Source organism: Primulina eburnea, chromosome 12 (assembly GCF_022965805.1).
Source record: "Primulina eburnea isolate SZY01 chromosome 12, ASM2296580v1, whole genome shotgun sequence".
In the NCBI taxonomy this organism is placed as follows: domain Eukaryota; kingdom Viridiplantae; phylum Streptophyta; class Magnoliopsida; order Lamiales; family Gesneriaceae; genus Primulina; species Primulina eburnea.
In genome coordinates, this window is record NC_133112.1 from 2,190,314 (window position 1) to 2,207,038 (window position 16,725).

The 16,725-nt window shown below is 32.1% G+C and overlaps 2 protein-coding genes and 1 long non-coding RNA gene across 4 annotated transcripts; 1 reads left to right on the top strand and 2 right to left on the bottom strand.

The window, feature by feature from the left end:
- Positions 1 to 6,432: 6,432 nt before the first annotated feature.
- Positions 6,433 to 9,468, bottom strand: LOC140807324 (abscisic acid 8'-hydroxylase 3-like). 2 transcript variants are annotated; one of them, XM_073164132.1, is made up of 9 exons: positions 8,601 to 9,468; positions 8,196 to 8,514; positions 7,950 to 8,102; positions 7,563 to 7,829; positions 7,396 to 7,482; positions 7,226 to 7,304; positions 7,043 to 7,149; positions 6,833 to 6,951; positions 6,433 to 6,614 (listed from the first exon to the last, which is right to left on the bottom strand). In XM_073164132.1, the coding sequence occupies exons 1-9, from the start codon at positions 8,792 to 8,794 to the stop codon at positions 6,524 to 6,526; spliced, it is 1,416 nt and encodes a 471-aa protein (XP_073020233.1). In that variant the 5' UTR covers positions 8,795 to 9,468; the 3' UTR covers positions 6,433 to 6,523. The 2 variants fall into 2 exon arrangements, with proteins under 2 accessions (XP_073020233.1, XP_073020232.1); XM_073164131.1 differs by having other exon boundaries at positions 7,950 to 8,514.
- On the top strand, positions 7,144 to 7,866 carry LOC140807326 (uncharacterized). Its single transcript, XR_012112655.1, has 3 exons — positions 7,144 to 7,432; positions 7,583 to 7,656; positions 7,752 to 7,866. It is a non-coding gene; the product is annotated as an uncharacterized lncRNA (long non-coding RNA).
- A 146-nt stretch (positions 9,469 to 9,614) lies between the features above and the next one.
- LOC140807325 (transcription factor VIP1-like) lies at positions 9,615 to 12,532 on the bottom strand. Its single transcript, XM_073164133.1, has 4 exons — positions 11,914 to 12,532; positions 11,574 to 11,706; positions 10,161 to 10,245; positions 9,615 to 10,059 (listed from the first exon to the last, which is right to left on the bottom strand). Exons 1-4 carry the CDS (start codon positions 12,417 to 12,419, stop codon positions 9,818 to 9,820), a joined length of 966 nt encoding a protein of 321 aa, XP_073020234.1. The 5' UTR covers positions 12,420 to 12,532; the 3' UTR covers positions 9,615 to 9,817.
- Between the last annotated feature and the right edge of the window lie 4,193 nt (positions 12,533 to 16,725).

Consider the following 16,725-nt stretch of genomic DNA (forward strand, 5'->3'; position numbering starts at 1 on the left):
CCAAGCCTTCCACCAAGTATTGTATATACCAAAGCCTTGTAATTTCCTAAACCCTACACACTCAAACTCCACACTACCTAGAATAGGGTTTCCTCCATCAATACCCACGCAAACACCAAACGGTTTTGAAGGCAATTCACGCGAATATTGAAGGGAAACTTCAGCGAGGTCTTTCTCCCCGTCTCTCCGTCAATATCGCATCAATGATTGTTTTCGTGCGTGAAATATGCAAATACATGCATTAATCTTCTTTCACTCATCGTTCATACCATAGTATGTGTATTTAACATGATTGCATGAAAAATATGATATAATTTCTTTTATTTTCGTTTTTGAGGCATATACATGATAAAATTTGAGTTTTTGTGCTTTTTTTAAATCCATGTTTATGTTGCACAAAGGGCTGCCATGTTTTCAGCATGATTAAAGGTCCATAGAGGCTTGACTAAGGGCTGGACAAGAAGGTAATTAACAAGGTAGAACGAAGATTGGGATCATATGATAACTAGGGTTTCAGTTTGAGCTTCCTAGAAAGGTGCGGCCACCAGCTGCTGTAGGGACGTGTTCAGGGGTCCTAAGGGGGTCGAGTCATGGTCTTAGGTGGCTTGAGAGGTGGCTGGTGAAAAGGCTAGGGCTGTAGCGAGTTCCTTGGGCGTGCACATCATGAAGCAGTCACAAGTTTGAGGGTTGTTCTTGTATGGGCTGTAGAGGCTGGTCCAGTAGAGTCCTAAGGGTCCACTCTAGGTCCTAAGAGGATTGGTTAAGGTCTGTACTTGATGGTTAAGGGCTAGGCTCGATAGATTTGATGTTGGCTAGGGTTATGGTTCGAACAAGGGCAAGGAAAATTCAGTAGGTTGTCTAGGCTTTTACGAAGGTATTAAATGGTTTGATTTGGGTTGCATAAGGTATGGTTAGGTTTTAATAAGCTATGGTTCAAGTTTTGTAAAGTTTTATTAAGTTTCGAGTTGATTCGGGTTAAAATCAGGAAGTAGGTTTGAGTTTTAAAACAAATGGAAAATTACTCGAGGAGCGTAATTTTACGTCTAATAAATGTTTATGGGTGTATTTTAAGGTGTTATGTCAAGTTTGGATGGATTTAGGTCATCGTTTTAAGGTCTAATAATAAATTGGGAAAGTTAGGGTTTCAGGGGAAAAAATAATCATTCTACACCTGAAAAATGTTAGATGTCCTGAGAGTACTCTGAATTAGGGGTGAGCAACGGTCGATTTGGTACGGTTTTACTCTACAATGGTTCGATTTTTGGTTTTGAATATATCTAGTCAAAAACCAAACCATTTTATTACGGTTCGGTTCGGTTTTTTTGTAGTACGGTTCGGTTTATACAGCCGGTTATAAACTGTTAGCTAAAATCTATTACGAAATAAAATTATACGTCACTTTATACCTTTAAAATCTAAATCATAATATTTTTCAAACATTTAATTTGTGGGACTTAATTTTTTATATAAAAATTAAAGAAATATATACAGAAAAGAAAAGAAAACATTGACTGGTGAGTGGTGAGAAAGAAAAAAAAACGATCGGATTGAAAATTGAGAGTTAATAATACTAAGTTGTTAAATCTCTTATACATAACAATAATATGACTCATTATACATAAAATCTTATACTTAACAATAATATGGCCGATTAAGTTTTTCGGTTTTTTCTGGGATTAAAACCTAACCAAAAAACCGAATTGTATAAATTTTAAAACCATAACCGACCGGAAAACAAAGAAAACCGAACCATTTAAACCGAATTATTCGGTTCGGTTGGTTTTCTCGATTTTTCGGGTTTTATGCCCACCCCTATTCTGAATACTGTAATGAATGTTAAAATGTTTATTTTGAAAGTATGGATTTTATGATGAAAAACGATAATGCTAAAATACGTGTTGCATGCTTGGTTTTAAGGACAAATGATATATTTGCATGAATTTTTATAAGTGATAAGTATAATTAAAGGTTGAAGGATGTGACTTGATTGTGACTAAAATGAAAGGATATGATGATATATAATGCCAATACTCAGTTGACGGATGAGAGTGTCGCTGATGTCCTCGTCGTCTGGCATCATGGTTATACGTAGATGGATCCATCGACCAAAAGCTGAAACGAAAGTCACAATTAATGATCTGAATTCAATAAAAGGGAAATGTATATGTATATGATTAAAGGAAAAATGTTTAAAGTTTATGCATGTTAATGAAAAGTATATATAGTAATATCGTGGTTAAGGTTTGATGAATCTATATACTCACTAGATGTGATCGATGCATGTGAAAATAATTTTGATGATGATGGAGGACTTGATGGTTGAACTAGCTGGATCGATGGTGCATATAACCCGAGTACCTTTGCTAGTTTTTCCGCACTTATATGATTTAAGATTACTGTAAAGATTTTGATGACGTTTATGACTTTTATGCTTTTGAGTGATTTTGAGATGATTAAAAAGTTTAAGCTTTATTTTGAAAAATGTTAGTTTTAGGTTTTGGTTGACGATTCTACGTTTTTCAATGCGTTTTGGATTTTTAAATAATAAGGTTGATTGATTTATTTTAAATGATATAAATATATATTTCTATGTATGTATATTCGTCTGAAAGCATATAAAAAAATAAAAATTCTAGTACGTTGTAAAGAAAAATAAATAGTAAACGTTTAAAATACATAAGCCTAAGCATGTAAAAGTGGTGATAGTAAACCCTGTATGTCATACTGTAGTATAATAATAATAAAAAATGCATGATGAATAACGAGACAATAACAAGAAATATATATTTTGTTATACAAAATGTATGCTGAAACAGAAAGGCATGCAAAAACCAAGCAAGCTAGTATAACGAACTAAACAGTAGCACGTCAATGCATAAAATAAAGCTAGTATAGCGAACTAAACAAAAATGTGCTTCGAGGATGAACTTGATCCATAATTCCAATTTTCGACAGTGGTGGCTCCATCCAAGTAATTTTATGTAAAAGATAGTAAAATAATCCTTCCACTTCACATAACAATCAGCAATGATGAATCTTGAAATTGTGGTGTTTTGACAGTGGTGGCTCCATCCAAGGAGCATAAAAAATCTGGAAGATTTATACAATTTTTTTTAGGGAAGTTTTTTTCTTCATATAATTAGATAAATGTCAATACAAATACTTACAAATGTTTTTTGCCAGACGCAAAAGTCTGTATACTTTATTTTTAGCCAATCATAAAACGAGATGGTCTAATATTTACGAGAATAATTCTTCATATATATCTCAACACCACCAGATATTTAAACTAAACAAACTAGCTTAAATATTTGAGTGTGGAACAAATCCTCCATGTTCAATGGCCAATGGAGAGTACTTAACAAACATTTCACATGAAAAACGAGAAAAATAAACTCAATGTATCTGGATCAAAATGAGTAGTTGTATTAAAGCTAAATATAATTTATTAAATTTAAAAGTAATAAAATGACTTCAACAGTCGAACCAACACGCTACCTAAAATAACTATTTTTGTCTATGCTAGCTATATCGAGAATACGATATATTTTATACAAGATCTTTGTGCGGACATTTGAGAGTAACACTCTCGATTTATCATCGTATGAATTATGAAACACTAGAAAGATGAAAAAAGACTTGTAATTTTTTATCAAATGGAGAAGGGATTAGATTCTTCTATCAGCATCAATCCCTCTAAAAGATATTTCTGCAACATAATCACTCATAGTGAGTTATGAAACACCTATAGTACATATGAAAAGAATACTTGTAAATTTTTATCAAATAAAAAAAAAGGGATTAGATTCCTCTGTCAGCATCAATATTCTAAAAGACATTTTTGCAACGTAATCACTGATAGAAAAATAACAATAATGGGAAAAGCATCCAATATAGTGTGTATTTGATGTGGAAGGGTCCACTTGAATTGCAACAAAGGAGAGATTGCTCAGTTTTTGTGCAAGAAAATGGCTATGGGACCTATGAAAGATTGTTCATACACGGGTTTGATGTAGAAAAGGGATATATGCATATTTTTGGCATGTCACCATATATTACAAAAAAAATGGGGCTGTTGGAAGGATGAGTTAAAAGAAAAACTGGGGCACTTCTTGATAAATCGAGAAAGAAAAAAAAAGTTGGTCCTTATTTGGGCATCAAATATGAGTTTCTTTAAATGTGCTTCATTTGCACACATCATAAGTGAAAAAAAAGGACCAACTTTTTTTCTGATGTTTTACACTACGAGTTTACTTATTCCACGTGATTCGAAATGTGGACCTATCTTTTCTTGTAAATTAATGATCGGTTGTGCTGTCAATAGAGAAATTGATGAGCCCACAGAATACTGTTTGTGTGTGACTATCTTGTAATTTGTACCTAGGAAAAAATTTGTGTTATCACGGGTCGTATTTTATGAGACAGATCTTTTATTTGAATTATCTTTTAAAACTTTTAATTTTTATGATAAGAGAATTACTTTTTATTGTGAATATCGGTAGTGTTGACCCGTTTCACAAATAAGAATTTTTAAGACCATTTCACAAAAGAAATAGTTTTGTACGTATATATACGGTACCGAAGAGTTGAGATCACTATTTTAATATATATATATATATATATATATATATATATATATATATATAAATGTATTGGCATTAATTGATATAAAATTAAACTCTATAAAGTTAACCAACAAAGCGTGGTGCCGTTGGATATGAACGAGGCGGAACCCACCAATTTCTGTCTGCATGATGCAAGCAGGAACAATAGAAAAATGGAAGTTTTGAATTTAATGAGAATACTAATTTTATTTTTCAACATATTAAATTTTTTTTCCCTCTTACATTTTTATAATCTACCCTAGAAAATTTGAAATGCAATCGATAATCTATTTCTTAACCTTCAAAAATTTATTCGAGTCTTCCTTCAATACATTTTTGGGGAAAAAAAACGAAGAAGAAGAAAGAAAAAATGATCTAATCATAAAAGTTTCCATCTTTTTCCCAATCCTTTAATTGTAACAACTATCAAACAACATGTTTCATATGTGTATCATTTACGGTGTATATTAAGGTATAGTTTGATACATGAGATAAGAAATGAGTTGATAAATAATCCTCTTTATCTCACGTTTGATACATTTTTAGAAAGTCCATGATAATATCATGGGTCCGTGATAAATAATTTTATATAGGGATAAAATATTTTTTTTATGAGATGTGATAATTTTAAGCTAATGATAAAAATACCACAAATGACTTAATTTCCCTAAAAATAAAAATGCTAAACTCTATCGTTCTCTCATTTCACTTGTAGGTAAAAATTAAAATCAAATATTTTTATTTATTATATAATATGATAATTATATAAATGAACTCGAGATAATTATATAACTGATTTGTATAAACTCAATAAAATTATTAGTATCACTCGATGAACCTTAAAAATTTATATTTGACTTGTTTCACAAAATTAAGGGCTCAATAATTATATTATATAATATATAAAATTAGGTTTAAAAAAAATCATCAAACACTATCGACGCATGAATATGAACTCAAGCAACAACTTTGAAATTATAAAATTTATTATGATAATGTTAATTTTGTTATTACAATTTAAATATAAATTTAATCACTAATATAAAAACCATACAAAACATTAAATATAATATCCTACATCTTTTTTTTGACAGCAAGCCTTGTAATTTTATTAAGAAAGGTCAAGAGTTACAAGATTTACTAGCCACAGAGGGAACTCGCCATTCTTCCAGACAAAAGATGAGTGGGAGCAAGAAGAAAAAAGAACAATACTATGGGCCACATGATTAGCCAATCTATTCTCATAAAAAAAGCAAGATACTACCGGTTCCTGGACCAGGTCTTTGATAACCGAAGCCCGTAATCCTACATAGCTAATGTCATCCTGAGAGGTCGTGACTGCTTGCACTGCTAATAAGGAATCTGTTGCAACTTGGACATCATGAAAATGTTTGTCATATAATAGCTTAATACCTTCATGAATTGCCTCGATATGGCAAGTTTTGTCACCTAATTTGTGTGTGTGTGTGTGTGAAACCCGTTCGATATCAATAAAGCCTCCGACATTGATAAGCCCAGCCCAGGAATAGGCATATGAATTTCTTACCGGCCCGACCCGGCCCAATTTTGTGAAACCAACCACAACCCGTCATTTGGTGGAGGCGGTGCGGGCCGGCTCGTCATTTCGGCGGCGGGTTTGGATATGGCAACTCAATTAGCCTATTTGACAAACATATTTGACGGATTAGAGCAATTGGATATTGCAAGTCCTCGTAACTCATCGTTAAACTGGTCGGGACATGCCAAACCCACGGCCTTACCCATTTTGACAACTATATATAGTTGATAAATTTAGTAAAGGTTACACAATAGGAACTTTGAAGTGCATTCATTCAGCTATTACAGATTTATTCTTTCATCCAATGGTGCTTAAGCAAAGCGAAGCAAACAGAAAACTTCAAATTAATTAGCATATTGGTCTACACGGATTCAACCATTATAGGGTACTTGTTCTTGGGCATACGCACCAGTGTTGGCTGCACCCAATCACTTTCCTCTAGGGGCTTCCACCTGCATGCAACAAAGGTCCGTCATCGTGATAAATAATTTGCATAATAAAATATTCAATGATTTATGTTATTTTTCTGAAAAAACAAATTTTATGGGCAAAATCCTTGAAATTCGAAAGTTACGGGGTTGGAAAATCTTTTATAACATGTCGAAACCACTACTAAACATTTGTACTTAAAAAAAGTTGTTATTTAAGAGTGTTGTAATTCAACAGCTACCTGTATCTGCACATCAAATGATGAATGAAAACACAGATTTCCAATTTGGCCAGGTTGATTCCAGGACACATCCTTGGTCCATTTCCAAATCCAAGAAAGCTATAAGGTTTCATGGGATCCTACAAGGAGTAGTAAATTCAAAACTTCAGTTTCAATGATCAGAAGAAGTAAATAACGAGTATAGTTCGATTTATATTTCAAGAAGCATACATCAAATCGCGAAGGATCAAACTTCTCTGGATCAGGGAATATCTCCGGGTCGTGGTGAATGGACACAACATCTAAGTTCACTGACCACCCCTTCTCAATTTTATATCCTAAAAACTTGTACCAAATTAGCATAGAACAAGTTAAGCAAGTTTTTATGCCAATCTTGGTATCAGTACTTTATACCATCAATATCGAAGTCCTGAGCCGCCTTTCTAGAAAACCATGGTAGAATTGTGGCTCTTCTAAGAGTTTCATTTATCACCTGTAAACACGAGTCAAGAAGTTTGGTCATCCATCTAAAGCGAATGAATCCGAAATATGGAAAATGTTAGACTGATTTGGTGAAAGCTAACTTTGAGAGTGTATGGCATTTTGTTCACTTCCGACCAGGTGAGGCTTGAATCTCCATCTCTATTATTTTTAATGTTTTGATGCTCTTCCTGCAAGTCTCATGTTTCATTTTTCTCCCTTGCCCTCCATAAAACAACAATATAAGGCATAAGTGTAAGATTATGCTTACTCGTAGACTGTCTAATACAGCAGGATTCTGTTCAAGAAACTTGATAACCCATGTTAAACCAGCTGAGGTGGTATCATGACCTGCAACAAGCAAGGTCAATATATTGTCCTTCAATTGTTTATCTGTAAGTTTATTGTCATCTTCGATTTCCAAGCCATCTTTATGATGTTTCCTTAAAAGGGTTCCCAGGAAATCTTGTTGGAAGGCATTTCCCGTTCTCCGTTGAGCGATGATAGAGTCTAGCATGGCATACATCCTATCGCGAGCCTATCAAGACAAAGGTCACCGGTATCATTAAAACACCTCATACTTTTTATCCTTCCGCTATATTTTATTTTTGTTCACTTTTATACATCTTATTTCTTAAATAATTTTTAACTACGGTACCTTAATTCCACGATAGAAAGCCGTTCCTGGGACTTTTAGAGGCAAAGAAGCGAAACAGGAAGAAATAATCTTGAAATTTGATCTGAACTTTTCTTGCTCCTCGCCAGATGGCTCCAAGCTCATTATCATGTGACCTATCACCTTCAATGTGAACTGCAGCAAAAAAATTTCTATGTTCAGAAATACATGAATGGAAAACGTAAACTCGTACAAATTTACTCGATCTTTCAAGTTTAGAAACTCAACTATGGAAGCCTCTTCAAGAACGAGAACATTTCGTCCTGTCCAACTATCCAATATCTCTATTGCCAAGTTATTGATGAATGGGAAATACTTTTTCAGTCCATCCATCGAGAGTGGCTCTCCAATCAGGCGTCTGAGTCTCTTATGCGATTCCCCAGTCTGCGTAAGCAAGCTTGTGGGACCTAGAACTTGCTTTCCTGTGTAAAACAGGTTTAAACTGACCAGCCCATCTTTCCCTGTTAACAAAATCTTGGCTGCTGCTCTTCCTGTCATGAATACAGTAAATCTCCCTAATACGAAACTCTTAAACACCTTCCCGTACCTGATGCAAATCAAAGTAAATTAATCTCCAACTTGTAAACGGTATTTACCATGCAATCAATATTTTTGTAACTTGAGAATCATTACTTTTGCTGTCTCTGGCGCATGAAGTTGAAAATGCCGGCTGGACTTGAGAACTCTGAGACAAAAGAGAAAGTCTCCCCCACTATTGGCCAGCCCAAACTTCCTGGAATCCTGTCCATTTCCTTTGGAGAAGTCCATTTTTGCAGCAAAAATGCTGATGCTGTGAAAACCAAGATGAGCACTATAGCCATCAACATGGCTATCTTTCCTAAAACGCTCAAAAAGAACTTATATTGTTGTTCATACAAAAATGTTTCTCCGGTTCGGTCGGATCACACCTATAGTGACTGCCATAAGATCCTACACCTTATAAGGGCGGATCAAGAGGCTACTTTGATGGAGATGGGCAATAAAATTTTGGAAAAACTACATAGGGAATTTATGTCATTTCAGAGGAGACAACTGTTGTCATTGTTTAGTTTTTTGTTGTTGAAGATTACGCCATCGTGCTTTCCAACTCTCTTGGCATCATATCTTTGGAAATTAGTTTCATTGTTCGACATATGGATGATGCGATATTACTTGAAATTATAGTTGACGAATGTGGAATTAAACCTAATGACACGTGAACTATGGGTTTCCAATTAAGTTGTTTGCCGAACTCAATATATTAAAAATTGTGGTGGAATCAGACCCTTTTTTGTCCTTTCCATGTCAATACTATTTTCTTGTTGATAAGCCAGATTTGGCCTTGTATTCAGCGGTATTTGTCCTGCGTGACATCGTTGCCACTTATTTTGGGCTCGATTAGTTTAGTTTAGATGGATTATACTGTGTAGTTGGCGATGCTCATCATGGTCTATGAGCCAATGGTCGTGCGTCGAACTCCGTTCACCCTTCTTCTCTTAGTCCCCTATATTTTTAAGGATAATCTGACTTGATTTGCACACCGTATGAACTCGAAAATTTTGAGTATACATTGTCAAAGGATAATCTCTCAAACTCCTTTTCTAGAGGGGAAAAGGGTAAGAAACTAATCCATTAGCAATTTGTGGAAGAAAAAATAGAAAGGCCAAATAGAGATTCAAAGTTACACGTTCATAGAGATTTTAGTATCAACTTCATTATATGGCATCATTTCTATCTTTAGAGACAACATATACCGTGCTTATAATAGATGATAAAATGCCTTATCTAATAAATAACCTTACATACATGAAAACACATGTATACATGCTTTTCTATATACAAGATTCTAATAACACGATATACGAGATGTATCAAACCATCCTATTGAAATCTTGGAAACTAGGCTGGGACGACCCGCCAAGCCCAGGATTAGTAGGGTCGGATTGAGGAATTTGAAACTGCTGTTGTGGCCGGTGGTTGCCAAAGTAATGGAAAGCTTGTGGTTGAGAGGAATACTGGGAGGAAAAACCTCGGGTGTTACCATTGACGGCCGTAATTTGTCCAGCTGCAATCTTAAGTCGCTGAAGTTCATCCTTTAATGTTTCATTCAAGGCTGAAATTCAAGTAGCCATGCTTGTGAATTTGGTTTATCAAATTGTCGGTATTTTAGACTCGGTGAATTTGAATGATGAGAACAAATTAAGTAGAACATACCATCTCTGAGGTGTGCTTGCTGCTCCAAAGCCTGCAACTTTAGTTTAAGTTCCTTGTTTTCAGTAGTCAAGCCAGTATTATCTCTCTGCATTGTGTGAAGATGATATATGTTAAGCAAGTTCTTAAGATACTCTATATTAAAATTGCTATTTTGCTTTGATTCTTGTGGGTTAAGGCTAAAATTTGTCTGGTAATTGTAGCAGATTCTTCAAATATAAATTAAGATGATTCAGTTCAAGTTTAAATTAACCAGAGGTTCTAACTTACATGCTTGATGACTTTTGTATCTGCAATATATAATTTGACAAAAGGTAAATAATATTTCGATTTGATTAATCCTGGCTTATATCATGCCATATAATTCTGTTATTAATTGATTGTGATTTATCAGGTGATATGCTTTATCAAAGGATTCCACGTGTAAAATTCTAATATCTACATCACAAGAGTCTTATGTCAAAAACATGGTTATATGTACCTGACTTTCATGAATTTTTAAACTTATGTTTTTGCCACGAATGCTTTTGAGGCATGAAGAAATGTGCAACGTGAAACATATCACAGCATAGGATCTAAATAGGCATCTATTGAAACTTACCTGATGAGTTAAATTTTCCATCACACTTTACGCTACGTTTCTTATAAGTAGGTACACGACATGAGTATATTACAGCCACCATTCGCAGCTCACATCTTTTATTACCAAAGAATTTACAATGCTAAAACATGTTAAACAGTGAGTGAATAAAAATGAAGGTCTGAATCAGTAAATTATCATTCTACGAACAAGAAGTTATTGACCATTCAGAAATGAGACGCGATCATGAAGAAAAAATTCAGCGCCCATATAATGTTAAAATGCTTGTGATGAAACACATGCCTTAACAGTGAAGCCCAAGCTTGGAGTGCTTTAAAAGCTCACAACCTTTTAAGTGCACCATAAATTTAGGGATACCAAATCTAAGGTGAACTTGCAAGATGATAACCATTAATTTCACTAATAGAAAAGTATATATTTGTTTTACAAGACCCCTTAATTTAGTAAGGATGGTTCACCTTGAACTTTCGGCCTAGACTCTAAGATATCTATGCACATTGTGATTCAAGTAATTTCGGGTCAAATTTAACTCTTAAACCATTTACGACAGCTAAGCTCAGTATTTAAATACCTCCTCATGGCTGATGGACTACCTCCATAAAAACTCAGCCAGTTGAGTATAACAATCACCCCAAGCAAATGCATAATCGATTATATACATACAAGACAGTGGGATATGGATTCATATATACCATACAAGACAGTGGGATATGGATTCGTTTGATTGAGTTAGTTCCGGTTATTCTTTTAAGCACAACATTCCACTAAAAAATCAGAGCTATTTTAACAGATTTCTAGAAAAAATAACAAAAAACCTGCAACAAGGTGATCTGAGCAGATAGTGTGGTTGCTTCAGTCTGCAGAGTCTGCACTTTCCTCTCCAACTCACCTGTGTACCTAACTTTTCGCTCTTTCGATCGCGCAGCAGATTGCCTATTCGCCAGAATTCTATAAAAGAATAGTTCTCAGCTAAAACTTGGAATTATGACGAGGATCATCCGTACTTAATCGACTCAAAGAGAATAAGGGGAAATTTATTTTAAAAATCAACAAAATAAGGAACATCCATAGCTTAAATTTCAAGAACTTTCATAAAAAAATATATATCTCAGAAATACAGTAAATAACAGGTCAACGCAGCGGCAAAAATCAAACCTTTTTGCTCTCTTGGGGTCAATCAAGGCAATCTCCGAGAGTCTATCAGCAGCCATCGCCTTCTTCGAATTGGAGTCCAAGTCAGACGACGTGGCACTGGAATACCCATCCATGGAATTGCTATGCCTGTGCTTCGGCCTGGACGGACCCGCTTCCGAGCCCGGCGGCGGGCCGTCTAGTCCAAGCCCATCGAAGAAATCCGCGTCCACCGACAGGCTCCTCAAGTGTAAGGTTGACCTGGGTTCATCAGTTTTGTTAAGCTGAGCAAACGGCAGCGGCGGCGTACCATCGGGGAAGAGCGAAGGCGGATGGGGAGGCAGGTCGAGGTTGAGGTCTGCGACGACGTCGTCGAGGAGGATGTCATCGAGGTCAGGGAATCGGAAGAAGGTGTCGGAGTGGGCCCGGCGGTGATAGGCACCACGGGTAGGGGTGTCGGGCATCTGGTCCAGGCCAACCCGGCCCGGAGTATAGTGGGATATGGGCTTTGTGGCAAACTCCGGCTCCATTATTTCATTTCTTATCCAAAATAAAATAGAAAAGTAAAGTTTGACAATGATTAATTGATGATAGTTTCGTTCTTTGGGGAGGAAGAAGATGGAAACAATAATTTTGGTTGAAAAATGTGCTTGACTTTTAATACAACATTTTAAAGACTATGTAATAATTAGAAATGAGAAGAAATTGTTTTCGTACTATAATTTCTCAGTATAAACAAACTTTCATCTGAATAAGTTACTCTGAATATTTTTTTATATATGCTATAAATAAAAAAATAAATAAATAATGAGATTATATATAAGGAAAAATGAAATCATTGTTTTGCTTACGCTAAACCCATGTGGCAGTTGTCTGCTCCTTAACACAAGGATTTGTTTTTTAATAAAACAAATTTGGACGTTGAATATAGGAAGGGAGGAATTTGTATGAATTTAGTTGTTTGACCATTGCCTCACCTATCTTGCATATGAATCGAGTGAATCGCTTCAGAAGAGGGTTTAAAAGAAATTTGTTTGTTGCATGTCATGTGCTTTGCCTCCTTAACTTTCAAGTTTCTCTTCTGTCTTCAACCTTGTTCTTCAACAAAAAAATATATCAAGTGTGATATCAAAAGAGAAGTTTTATGACACACTCAGTGCAAATACTCCTTTAAACACAAACATTTGTTGTTTAATTGAAAATTTTTCAGACAATGATTGAAATTTTTATGAAGGTGGGTTATTCTTTGATAAATTGATGATTTTTTTTAACTCATAAATTTATATATACTAGGAATGTTCACGTGCGATGCACGTGGATGACTAATATTAAAAATATAATCACGATATTAAATAATGTTTAAAATCGTTTAAATAACATATTGTTTGTGAGCTTTTGTGAATCTAAATAATCAAAACACAATAGATATATAAAATATATCATGACTATAAATCGTATATATTCATTTATTCACATGACATTTTTCAATATTATAATGACAATTTTCTCAAATTAACAAATATATTTTTCATTCAAATATAATTAACAATGGAAAAATAATAAAAATAAAAATAAAAGAATAGTTAATTTTACCGAAACCAAAACCACAATACTCAAATTGAATACACTTAGCCAAACGATTGTCAAATGAAATTCTCTTATTTAACTAAATTGTCATAATAATATTAAAATAAAATCACTAATCTTGTTATTAAGTTAAATATCAATTGTGATTTTGCTAATTTTCAATTTTGTTTACTTCCTCAGTTTGTTTTTAGAATACATATTATATATAGTTAATTTTATATCAGAATAGATCATTTGTAAATCAATAATGATTTTAATAATTTTATGTGAAAGAAAATTTTAAAATAATATCATTCAAATATATATGTATATATAGTAAAACACATATATAAATAAAATAACATAAAAAATTTATGAGACGGTCTCACGAGTCAATTTTTTGAGGCAAAAATCCTAATTGAGTTATTAATAAAAAAAATATTACTTTTATGCCAAAGTATTATTATTTTAAATATGACAAAGTCAATCTGTCTCACGAATAATTTTTCTTGAGACCGTCTCACAAGAGACCAATTAATAAAAAATACGTAGTACTCAGTTAAAAATATCATATATAAAAATTTTATATCTAACAAATGCTAATAAAGTATCACTATAATTCATATTTATTATAAGGATTATCTTGGTTAAAAAATTATAAGGATTATTTCATAAATATAAAGAAATTTTCATTATTTTTAATTTCTCATTAATTTATCTTTATATGAATAAAGTTGAAATAAATCAAACTAATCAAATTAAATTACAAATAAAACATTAGAAAAATTTTCAAAAGTGCATATAGAATCTACATACTCTCAGTGTCTATTTTTTTTTTTTTAGAAATTACCATGAAAAAAGATATTTACTGACATGTTTTAATCACACTTGTAGAAAAGCATAAGCTTGATATATATACTGATACAATTATTAAATATCACAATGTAAGAAATTAAAAATAAAAATATAGTATCATATTAAAGTACTTTTGTAATATTTGTCTTATTTAAGGTCAAATATTGTTATAAATTATTCAATAAAAGTATAATGAGATTGAAGTTGAAAATGAGAATAAATTTCTTTCATTATTTAGTTGAGTAGAGCTCAAAATGGCTATCAAAATAAATCATTAGAAACTAATATAATTTATATCAGAACCGCAAAATTTGTTTAAGAAAAAAATGGATTCAAAACACTTACCATTGATTAATTAAACTAATTAAATCAAGGAAACCAACGTAAAGTTAAATAACTAAGTAAAAAAACTCATAGAAGGAGAAAAATAGATAATCACTAAAATAAAATAAACCCTTAAAAGATCCAATGCATTAAAAAAAATTAATGTAATAAAAATCAAATAAATATAGACTAATATATAGTTTGGATTAGGGGAGTTCAAAATAACCAACAATAAATCCTTAGAAATCGAGATGTAAACTTCAAATTTTTGTGACAAGTTTCAAATATATTTTACTATTTAATTAATAATTAACCAAACTCTGAAAAAAAAAAGAAGAAGCCACGTAGAATAACAAGGAGGGAAAAGTTAGGAATAAATTCAATGTATTAAATGAATAATACTGCTCATATATATAATTCGGAAGAGAAGAGCACAAAATTACTATCAAAATAAATTTTTCCAGACTACTATAATCTCATAATTTTGTGAAAATAATAGATATATTATATAAATTAACCAAACCGTAAAAAAAATTAAGAAAAAGAAACGGAAACAAAAACGAACCATCGATAAATCAAATTAATTAAATCAGAAAAACCAACATAACAATTAAATAATTAAGTAAAAAATATAAATAAATAATCACTAAAATAAAATGAAATCCCAAAAAATATAATATATTAAATAAATTAATGTAGTAAAACTAAAATAAATATATACTAATATATAGTTGAGATGAGGGGAGTGATATATTTATAATAACCATAAAAATAAATCTTTAGAGACACAGATGTAATTTTAAAATTTTGTGAAAATTGACAAATATATTTTACTAATTCACAATTGAAAGTATTATATTTATATGTAAGTAGATTACATTCAATGTATTCAATGAATATTAAGACACACACGCACACGTATATAAGAAATTACAAGTTAATCCATATAAAAAAACAACTTGTTAAGCTAAATAAATAAATAGAGAAGGACAAACATGGAAATTCATGATTGAAGTAGGAATAAATTCAATGCATTCAATGAATAGTAATCATCATATTTTAATAATTAGTTATTTAAGATAAAAGAAATAAATTACAAGTTAACCCATATAAAAAAACTACTTGCTAAGCTAAATAAATAAATACAGAAGGACAAACATGAAAATTCACAATTGGAAGTGGTATATTTATATGTAAGTAGATAGATAGATATATATATATATTTCAAGAAAGTATGTTGATTTGAGACTAATAAAGTTAAAAAATAAAGGCAAAAACTTGTGTGAGACGGTCTCACAGGTCGTATTTGGGAGACGAATCTCTTATTTGGGTCATCCATGAAAAAATATTATTTTTTATGATAAGAGTATTACTTTTTATTGTGAATATGAGTAGGGCTGGCCCGTCTCACAGATTAAGATACGTGAGACGGTCTCACATGAGACTCATTCAAAAATAAAATACCCTTTTTCATGGGTTATTTTATTTTTAACCCAAGTCAACATTTAAAAAAAATAACTTCATTTAGTGTATTTGTTCAACAAATGGAGAGGTTAATTTTTAAAAAGAAATGTTGACTTCGTCTATTTTTCCAAATATCCCTATTTTCATATGTGATAGTATTGCAATCTTGTACATATTATGTTGATTTAATTGATATTTCTAATACCTCATTTTACATAGTCCAACATATTAGCAGTCACGATTTATAATTAATGAAATTTACATTATATTAATTTTAAGTTTGTTGTAAATGAAGCGATGTTAACCATATGTACAATGTACTTTTTGAATGAAAAATCATTTTAAGTATATTTTAAAATTTTATGTCCTTTATGATGATTTTCTTAAAATAATGTACACATAAATAAATATTATATAACATTTATTTTATGTATTATTTATTTTTATAATTAAGTTTATACGTCATAAGTTTAGTTTAGAAAAATTATAGTTTTTTAATAATAAAAAGTGAATACACTTTACACAAAATTTTAAGTTCGAAACCCTAAAATCTCAGGTACGGCAGTATTGATTAATGGTAACTTTATGAGTGGTTGTAAGTTGGTTTTTTTATATATATGAATACTT

Coding starts and splice junctions, on each gene's coding strand:
- LOC140807324 (XM_073164131.1), bottom strand. CDS start 8,794: ATGTTGATGGCTATAGTGCTCATCTTGGTTTTCACAGCATCAGCATTT. Junction 8,515..8,600: donor ATGCGCCAGAGACAGCAAAA/GTAATGATTCTC, acceptor GATTTGCATCAG/GTACGGGAAGGTGTTTAAGA. Junction 6,615..6,832: donor CATTTGATGTGCAGATACAG/GTAGCTGTTGAA, acceptor TGTTGCATGCAG/GTGGAAGCCCCTAGAGGAAA.
- LOC140807325 (XM_073164133.1), bottom strand. CDS start 12,419: ATGGAGCCGGAGTTTGCCACAAAGCCCATATCCCACTATACTCCGGGC. Junction 11,707..11,913: donor GACCCCAAGAGAGCAAAAAG/GTTTGATTTTTG, acceptor ATTCTTTTATAG/AATTCTGGCGAATAGGCAAT. Junction 10,246..11,573: donor CTCAGATCACCTTGTTGCAG/GTTTTTTGTTAT, acceptor CACACAATGCAG/AGAGATAATACTGGCTTGAC.